This window comes from Mesitornis unicolor, unplaced genomic scaffold (assembly GCF_000695765.1).
Source record: "Mesitornis unicolor isolate BGI_N332 unplaced genomic scaffold, ASM69576v1 scaffold53631, whole genome shotgun sequence".
NCBI lineage: Eukaryota > Metazoa > Chordata > Aves > Mesitornithiformes > Mesitornithidae > Mesitornis > Mesitornis unicolor.
Window position 1 is genome coordinate 2622 of NW_010164156.1, and position 9919 is coordinate 12540.

The 9919-nt window shown below is 42.2% G+C and overlaps 1 protein-coding gene across 1 annotated transcript; it reads right to left on the minus strand.

Moving 5' to 3' along the window:
- Positions 1-2919: 2919 nt before the first annotated feature.
- On the minus strand, positions 2920-8463 carry GLT8D1 (glycosyltransferase 8 domain containing 1). The gene is made up of 9 exons (XM_010194171.1): positions 8448-8463; positions 8239-8337; positions 6681-6897; positions 5951-6065; positions 5335-5419; positions 4991-5103; positions 4270-4436; positions 3973-4085; positions 2920-3307 (listed from the first exon to the last, which is right to left on the minus strand). The coding sequence occupies exons 1-9, from the start codon at positions 8461-8463 to the stop codon at positions 3117-3119; spliced, it is 1116 nt and encodes a 371-aa protein (XP_010192473.1). The 3' UTR covers positions 2920-3116.
- Between the last annotated feature and the right edge of the window lie 1456 nt (positions 8464-9919).

Sequence of the window (9919 nt, forward strand, 5' to 3'; positions counted from 1 at the left end):
AAGAAGTAGCAGCAAAGGATGACACAGAGGTAAAGTAGGGTTTCATTAGGCTTCTCCTACCTGTTTAGATCTTGACACAATGTCTTGCTGTAAACTGAGAATGTTTAGGCACTGTGAAGCCACTGGGTAATCAGAGTCTTTCTCCTGTAGGTAAGGGTTGGGCTTTTTGCTTAATTAAGGAAACAACATTGCTTTCAGTGAGTTCTAAGGCAGTGTGACCCTGACCAATTACAGAAGGGCACATCCCCACTATCATTAGTCTCCCTTCGGTTTTATTTGCATGGGAGACCTTCATTAGTGATTGAATAAACACGTATGTCTGACCTCTCTGACCTGTAGGTAACCACAGTTCAGGTCACCAGGAAAGCACAGCTTGGAAAACCACATACAAGTCCTGGAAATTCAGAAAAGCAGACAGCAGGTCTGTATTAAAAACCCTGGCTTGAAGGACAGTCTCCAGTACTCCAACATGCGTGTGTGTGTGTGTGTCACTAACACATGGTTTTATTTTCTCAGAAACTGAACATTCCAAGTTACTGTCATTCAGCTTGGATAAGACAGCAGATGAAGATGATGCCTATGATTTTAATACAGACTATGTGTAATGAATGATGATACGGTTTGGAGACTTCCTGGTGTCTCTCAACAGTCGTGAGGACTTGGATTGCAGCAGAAGTTGGAGGAGCGCTGCAAAAATTAACAATTACTGCTTTGTCAAATAATGTAGACAATAGTGTATTGTGATTGTTCCAGATTTTACACGAGTCTAGGAAACTGGCTGTATTCAGCTGTAAGTCCTAAACTTTATTTCCTATATTAAAAAAGCTTATTTAAAAAAATCCCTAATAGACGGAGTTAGTCTGTTCACGTTGCCTTATAAAAAGATGTTTCAAAAGGATAAACCCTTTGACTAGAATTAAACCTTTACAAAAAAGACATGTTCAAGCAATTAAATTGGGGAAGTTTTCATTGGGTAACTTACAGGGTAAGTTTTCATCCTCCCTTGATAAAATGTGGTTTTTTCCTAGAGGATTACCGAGACTGTACCTTAAGAGAGTGGTGTAAGTCAGTGCGTTTTCAATGTACTTTTGCAAAACTTGTAGAGCTTTCATACGTAAAGGCTGGCTAGAAAACGCTACTTATTTCAGCTGGACACAAGGTCTTTTCTCTAAGCACTGCTTCAGAAGCTTCACTGGAAAAGAGAACTGAGATGATTGATACTCGTAATCTGTCTTCGTGCGGGAACAAGCTGCTTGTTCTGGCGATGCTCTTGAACAGAAGACATCTTTCCTGATAACACCTATTTTACATGGCAATAACTGGTAACTGTAAAGCAAAACACTGCCCTGTGCAGTAAAGACTTGTTACTGCACTCAGCCTATAGCAGAACTGGGGTAGCAAGAGAATGACCAAGTGGCCCTGCAGCTGCTCAAGCATTTAAAATAAACACCTGACACCAACTGTCTTACTCCTATGCACTTGTTCTCTTCCTCATAACTTCAAGGTCTGATTTCTGTGTTCTTGTAATAGTTTTATTTTTCCTAAATGTACGTTGAGACACAGTCTTCCTGCACAGCTTAAAAAAGTATCAAGTGCAGGCACGGACACATGCAATTTATTTTAAGCCTGCTAAAACACATTCAATCTTTCAGAGTTTGGTAACTGAACTTCATTACTCCTGACCCCTTCAAGGATGAGAATGGTTCTTGTTCATCAAAACCCAGGTAACAAACCACACATCAGCACTCGTGACAGAAACAACTGTAGGCAGTGACTGCAAGGAGTCAAGCGGTTGGAAATCCTTCTCAATCATAAAGCAGCACTAAAACCGTACTCATACACAGGAGCAAGCCCTGGATCGCTGCTGCTCTCCATCTCAGGCTGTGGAACACCGAGTCCCTCGCTGCAGTAACACAAAGCCTTTAAACACCTCATACTTAGGACTCTTCACAAGCAGTATGATCAAATAAAAATAGCAACCTGAGTTCAAACCTGTATTACATAGAATAGCTGGCACAAGAGCTGCTGGAATATATCAGGTAATAATAACTAAACACTGCAACTATAAGAAAACAACTTGCCTGTAAAAAGGCGATGGGCAGCTGGCTGCAAAAGGGCACATCTCACTTGAGGAGTTTACAGGGCCAGGCTGGGACAGTCATGGTGGGAGAAACTTCTATAGCAGAGCCACGCTCACCTGAGAGAACTGTGAGGAACTTGACAATAACATTAATCTGCAATCCCCAAAATAAACATTTTGCACGATTTTAGAATGTGAGCGCTTTCACAAAGATGAGATCAACTGACTTGAGTTTCAGTCACTAATGTACTGGAGGACAAAGGAAACACACTTCCTTAGTTGTGATCTGATACGAATCACACTGCAATTTACCTGAGGTTTGAGGCAACATTTTAAAAATGAGCTTTTATTTTTGAACAAAGTTTTCTCCACCACTTTACAAAAAATGTTTTAGTGTTCACTGGCAGTTCAAACCACTTTGCATAGTGAAATAATACTTGAAAAATTAATCTTTCAAAAAAACCCAAGATTCCATTTTGCACAATTCTGCAAGAAGGGCTTAAACAGAAATGGTTGGGAGAGTTCATGCAAGAAAGGGTTGTTGATGAAACTATTTCACAGGATAAGAAAACAAAACCAAACAAACAAACAAACAAACAAAAAGAGAACTCCACCCAAGCAGCTCTTAATTATAATTCAGTACATCGCTGTATGATATCTGCATGGTGCACGCACCAGCTGAAGTTGTATCTTGTTCTTAGAAACTCTTTCTTTCCGTAGCTGACATAACGATCTTCCTCTGGAAGACTTGTAGTGAAGAGCAGAACATGTAACAAACAGGAATAACCCAACAGCAGTGCTAGCTTGTGGACATCCTTCCTTGCTTTCTGTAGTGCTGCTGAAGTAGCATCTTCTGTCACACACACAACTGACGAGTCTCCTGTAGGCCTATGCCTTTCAGAACTGCACCTGCATAAGCGCATCACCTGGTACTCCAGAAGGCAAGGACTGCTCTGCAGTACAAGCTGGCTAACAAAAAGAGTTCTGCTTGGCTCCAGAGCTTTCCTGAGAAAATGCCATCAGTTATTAAGATTGACTACTTTGCTTCGTAGGCTTCTGAATGTCTGCGGATCAGGCTGAACTTGCCTGTAGGGTCAGGGACATACCACTTCTCCCAGACTTCTGCGTATGAAGCTGTTCTTCCCCAGGGTTTGAAATGTCCGTTCCAATGAAGCAGCTTAGCAGCTTTCACAAACTGAGGAGAGTACCTTTTTCCAGCACTAGACCCTTTTATTGAAAAAGAAGCATTAGTGCCTGAAATAAAGGCAGCAGAAACACCAACATGCAATACTTCAAAACAACGGATTTTAACAAAGGGAATCTTGTCATTTATGAAGAAAGAAGGTTATATAGGAGGAAGAAATCAGGGCAAAGTGAAAAACATAATCAGGTGCAACAGAATACCAGTGATCTTTCAGTATCTATTTCAATGTACTGCCTTAACTTCCAAGTTCTTTAAAACCCCCTTACGTATTATACCCACGTATTCAGCCGCCTATGTATTGCTCATTAGAAACAAAACCTAAGCAAGCTCTCCCAGCACTGGGGTTTGACCAGTAGCAGAACAGATAAGAACATCTGTTCGTTTCAGCAATCTTGTAGGCAACACCTAGGATCACTTCAGATACAATGTGTGTGTGGAAAAAGAAAAGGAAAATGAGAAGTAATTTGAGAGTCAGTTCAAGAACTATCCCCCTCCAGCAGGTCAAGAAAGAACATGAAGGATCAGGCCCACAAACCCCAAGCTGGTATTGCAAAGGAGTGTTTCTTAAAGAACAAGGTATAAAACAGGGGAAGAAAAGATCCATTTTGCTGCATCATCAACTAGATGTCCAGCTATGGACGTGGAAGAACAACCTGAGGGAGCAGTGCCACAAGTGTGTCAAACGTACCGAGATGCCGGACATTCCACATGGGGTCAATACTGGAATGTTGCCTGTAAAATACAATTAGCAGTGGAGGTGTTGTGATGCTGCCAGCCAGAGTCTTACTGTAAAGCTCCTCTCTGGAAGAGAAGATGAAAAGGAGTTGGGAAAGGATGCTTGTGCGGTCCTAAATCAGTCGATTTTCACTTGAAGCTGCATGACAGGAATCCACAGCTACATCCATAGCCCTTCATTTAACAGTGAAATGCCATCACCACAACCCGATCCCCAACCTGCTGTGGCCCTCAGCCTGGGCGTACTTACACTACATTAAGTGCCATCCACTTCTCCAATTGCTTAGTGATGTTCTGCAATTTCCATTCTGTCAAATTGGCAACAAAAACTCCTGGATTGAAAGAGCAGGTGTTGGCTTTCATGGCAAGCTTTCGGATGGCTTCTTTTTTGTAATTTAGAAACCCAATGTAATTATACTAGAAAAAAAAGAGTCGAAATTAGCTCAGAATATGGACAAATTACTATTTAAAGAAAAGTTGTGCACAACTCCCAACAGACCAGCATAACCTGAAGTTGTTAAAGCAAATAACCCTTCCTTTAGAACTAAAAAATCAAAGCTTAGGGTGTCCAACATTTGAAAGATATGGTATCAACTATGTAATTAAGGAATGCAGCATGTTCTTAATAATACCATATTAATATGGTATCACTCCCAGAAAAAGTACTTTTTATACACTCACAAATGAAAAATTTTCCCTCTGATGTTCTAAGACCTCCTGCTGCTCCACACCACAAATTGCTTTCATTGTAAAGCACAACAAAAATTGGAAGTGCTTTTACAGTACCTAAACTGAACCTGCAAGTGTCACCTGTAACACAAACAGCAGGGTAAATTGATTTGGGTAGGGATGGTCACCCCCTTAGGTTCATTGCATTTGGAAGCCAACCTGCAAGAACATCTGCAAGGAGTGCCTGTTTCCAAAGCCTAGGATCTATGGTGGTGTTACCACTGAACCACAGTAAGACTAACCTGATTGCCCACTCCACGGACAGCAACTTTATTAGTGGTTGAGTCACAATCATCTGAAAATGCAGCTGCATGTCCAGGTTTCAATGGAGTGTTGTAAAGTTCAAGAATATCATCTGAAAAAAAAGAAGTAAGCATGGAAAAATTAAAAGCAAACTTAAGTGCTGAGTGACTTTTTGTTCAGCCCACTGCTGCAGCACATAAAACCACTCAGTTTAATCCAACTCATTCATATCTGCAGAGTTTTCACATCTTTCCTTGAAGTACAAGTGCTTGGTTACTGTAAGAGATGGCACATTGACCTCAGCAGAGGGCCAGCGGCAAAAGGCCAAGAAAAAGTCCCGTACCTTGCACTATTACATCATCATCCACATAGATGGCCTTCTCTGCATGAGGTACCAAACTGGGCAAATAGAATCTTGCAAAAGTTAACTGTGAAAACAAGAAAGCAAGAGAAATGAAGAATTAAATGTAAAATTGTCCAAATACGTGTGATACTCCTGGCATTTATCTATGGCACTCATGTCCAAGAGAACTTCTATCAAGGAAGTTAAATAGGCTGCAATATCCTAGAAGTTATTTAAAATAAACAGGTTCCACCAATTCCTGGTTTCCCATGAATTTGTGCATTGATAACTAACTTTAAAACTGGCCTATATTAGAAGTCCTTATTTCGCCACATATATCTGCAGTATCTCCAAGGTGCTGGCATGCTTGACATACAAGCTGCTGTGTTTCACTGCAGCCAGCAGCAAAAAATAATACTAGGCACGTATATGTAGCTATTCAAATCCACCTCTCAGTATCTGGAAAGTTGTTCTTACTGGAATGTAGGAATTTGATCATAAAAGATTGCTTCTGTGCTAACAGACCTGGTTTTGCTCTCTAGTTTTTTCAAAAGCCAATATCAAAATATATTCTTACTGACTAAGAATTGCTAAAAGTAATCAACATCATCCTCACTGGTTTTAAGGTGTTTTCCTTTTGATCCACTTGTACTTTCCCTTCTAAGACACGAGGGTCAAAATCCAAAATTCGGTATCTCAAATTTTTGAGAGCAGTGTTACTCAGCCACAGCCTGCAAACAGGAGAAAGGCACAGATTTGGTTAAATGACACAAAACTCAAACGAAAAGCCGGAGATCTGACTGACAGTGACACAGATCTTGATCTGACCACTCGCTTCCCTGGAATCTGTGGCCAACGGTGGTGGTGTCCTGTATGACACCGCTATCTGCATACTGCCCAGCTGGGTGACATATGAAAGGTGTGAGGTTGCTTCTTGTTTTCTTAGAACCAGATGGTACTGTTACCACAGGTCCTTCCCAGAAAACATCCGTGTGAATGGGTGTGGGCAAAAATAAAAGGATCAAAGAACAAATGTAGAAACTTCAATCACAGCATTTGAATTACTTAGATGAAACGTAGGAAGTAACTTTTACAACAAACCCCAACCCCACTGGTTGGATATAACCTCACTGGAAAAGATGGCTCCATTCCACCCCTGAAACATTACCAGAAGGAATGACTGCAGGACTCCCCAGAGCAGCCTTGTCAACAAAGCTGCAGTAAGCAGCAGCAGATAGGACTGCAAACTATTTAGAGGAGTGCAGTTCCAGGGATAGTCAGCTCTTCCTCTTCTCAGAGGTATTTAGTTTTACAGTATTGGGAGAATCTAATGAAAAGACCATTACCTCAAGTGATCCACAGTATCATTCAAGGTAACAATATGGAAAACCACATTGGATCTAGTGTGATGGTAAATACTGTTCATGGCCGCAATTGCACCCCCAAGCCTCTCATCCGATGCTGCAATGACCACAGAAATCTCCTTCTCATTCCTTTCCTCTGTCAGCCTCTGGGGAACAGCAGGTATGAAATCTACAGGCTGAAGTCCTAATGGATTTGAATCTGTGGAGTACAGATGGCATCACATACTTGTTTTATGCAGATGAAACACAGACATTATTAGCACACTAAAACTGCCAACATCTTCAATTATTTCTACCATGCAAGCACTTGGATGTCTCAGTTGAGGTGCTGATTACAGCATGCCAGTATCAAACACTTAAAATACAGCATCTGCTCCTGAGAATCCCAGATGTTAACGAATAGGAAAGCATCACGTTTACAAATAAACTACATACATTAATACATAATATTCACACACAGCACAACAAGGTACTAAGATGAGGCTTAAACTACAGTAAGCCACACTTAACGTTCGGTGCCTTCTGCCCTGACTGTAGTCTCACTGACTTCCCCCTCCCTTTCACACTAACCACCTCCCAGTCTTCTCCACATCACTCTTCCCTCTTTTTCTTCTGCTTTCTTTTCCTCTTCGGTAGGAACCAATGAAGAAAACAGAAATTGTAAGTTAAAGGCACTGTTCTGAATTTTTTCCCACTAGATCAAGGCATTAAGAACAGCCCATGTTTATTGCAGGCAATCCAGATCACACTATGTTATCTAAGCTGAAACCATAAGAATTTATACTCACCGTGAGCAGACAGGAAAAGGGGAGATCAGTGTTGAAATGTATTACTAAATCACATCACCTGCAAGAGCTGGCAAACTGCCCACTACCTGTGCTTTTGGTGAGAACACTGGTACCTTTCAGACCATCCAGACTACCACACACTAGATAATCACAGGTAATTTGAGGAACACTGGGGCTTGGGAGCTTGTAGGCAATATTCTGCTGTTCACAATGCTCGGCTTCTGCTTCTGTTTGTCTTTTTCTGATGACAGAGCTCAACAGCTTGGACTTAACTGATTCTTGGGTAAGGCCTGTCACGATCCTGTTCGACTGTTGTTGGGAAGCACCTGTAAAACAGCTACCCAGGAGCAACAGCTCCCAGGAGGAGCACACTGGGACATGGCAGGCAATGGGGATATGGAGAGGCTCTGTGGGACCATGTGCAGTTCTTAAAAACGGACTCCTTAAAATGAAGAGGCTTTGCTAAGCAAACTGAATCATATCTTAATGACTTTCAAAGCCAGAAGGAACCCCTACTGCTTTCTCGCCTGGCTTCCCGACTGGGAACAGTCACAGGACAGCAAGAACAGACAAGCCCACCAAGCTGAAGCTTCTTGGGTATGAGAACAGGAAAAGATCTCATAAGAGAGTACAAAAACTGTACCTTGTTACGCAACTGACTGATCATTATCATACACCCTATTTCAGTAACACGGTTGTTTCTGTCTGGTTGGAGCATCTTAAAAAAACCCAAACAAGAAAACTCAACGTACCTGACAATTCCCTTCTCAAGAAGTCGCTGAGGCCTAGGAAGTTATGATGAAGAACTAGCAAAAATATTACAACAGCCACTATAAGGATGGAAATGTTCACTGAAAATTGAAAAGAAAATTGTTTATCAACATAACCAGAGAATGACTGGGAAACTCATAAAAGTACAATAGAGATCTTTAAAAAATCAGACACACACATACACACGTACCTTTCCTTAATGACATCTTTCTCTTGTTATTTAATTAATTAGCACAAGCTTCCTACAAACCTGCAAGAGAAAAAATACAGCAGCTACTTCCAGTGCATGCCTAAAAATCATAGCAGTGACTGCTTCCTCTTAAAAAGATAAAACTATATCTCACGTTTTAATAACCAAGTACGGTACCTCGCTAAGCACAGAGCTACAATGACACAGCTAAAGAACTCAGAAATTAAAAGGGAGACAGAGGGCTACTTTGCTGACTGACAAACACACACACACAGCCCCAAAACAAACCCACACTCCTTCTTCCAGTCAAAAGTGATCTGGAAAGAATCTGGAAGACAACGTATGTTGGGGTTTTTCTTACCACTGAACCAATGTATTTAACAATCTGAACTGGAAGCACCCCAGCAGCAAGACAAATGATTATACATTTCTTTCCATACTTAACTAATCGCAAGGTTTTGCCAAGACACAGTGTTTATAAGATTTCAGCAAGTAGCATTATAGACTTTCAGAACCATGAAATTCTGTATGTAAAATACAACAGAATATCAGCTGAAGAGTCATCACATAAAAAAGATCACAAAAGTGTGAGAGAAGCTCCCACCATCATGTTACAGAAGGGGATTCAAACACAGACTCGAAGCAACGATGCTATTTTGGTAGGCAGTGCAAACACACACTCGTTCAATAGCGGTACCCGTGATCGTGCAGTCAAAGAACTGGAGTGTGCAGCAGCTCTCCAGTAACACACAGAAAGCGCTCACACCGTAACACGCCAGAGTCAAGAAACAGAGTTCTGTATTAAAACACTTGCAAAAACTCCAAACGCCATAAACTGCTCTATCTTGTGCGACACAACCATCCTCCTTCTGCTGCTGTGTATGTCCCATGGGATACATGCATTTATCGAGCACAATAACCAAATGCTGTGTGCCGAGTCCACAGCACTGCCAAAATGGGTCAGGACACGTAGCCCCGGTTTATAGGAGTACGACGCAACACCGTTGATTAAAACGAAGGATCCTGCAACGCTCCTCAGCCCCTGTGTCTGCGATGCTGAGCCTGCACGCACAAATACGCATACATTTATGTACATATATACACGCACAACCTCTGCCCTTCGCGACACTACAGCAGGCATTTAGAAGCATTTACATCTAGAAGCAGGCATCTAGAAGCATTTACAGACTAACTTTTCCAGAACTTATCGTCAGTGCAAACGCAAACCCACGCTAAAACACTCGACATCTGCTCGACGCTACGCAGGCACCATTTCAGGCACTCCGGGGGCGCGCAGCTCCTCCTCCGCGGCCCACGAGAGGCATAACCCAGGCGGGGGTCCCAGGAGCCCCGGAAGACCTGGCCCAGCTCTCCTGCACCGAGACACAACCCCCCGCCCCCCGCTTCGCCTCACCGTTCTCCCGCACCACCGCCAATTGCCACCTCGGCAGCGCGCCGCCCCCGCGGCCACC

Excerpts from the sequence above, each read along its gene's own strand:
- GLT8D1 (XM_010194171.1), bottom strand. Across the intron at positions 6,898-8,238 it reads CTTGAGAAGGGAATTGTCAG|ATTCAAATCCATTAGGACTT; the intron begins GTACGTTGAGTT and ends TGTACTCCACAG. Across the intron at positions 4,086-4,269 it reads TGGATGGCACTTAATGTAGT|AGAGGAGCTTTACAGTAAGA; the intron begins GTAAGTACGCCC and ends CTTCTCTTCCAG.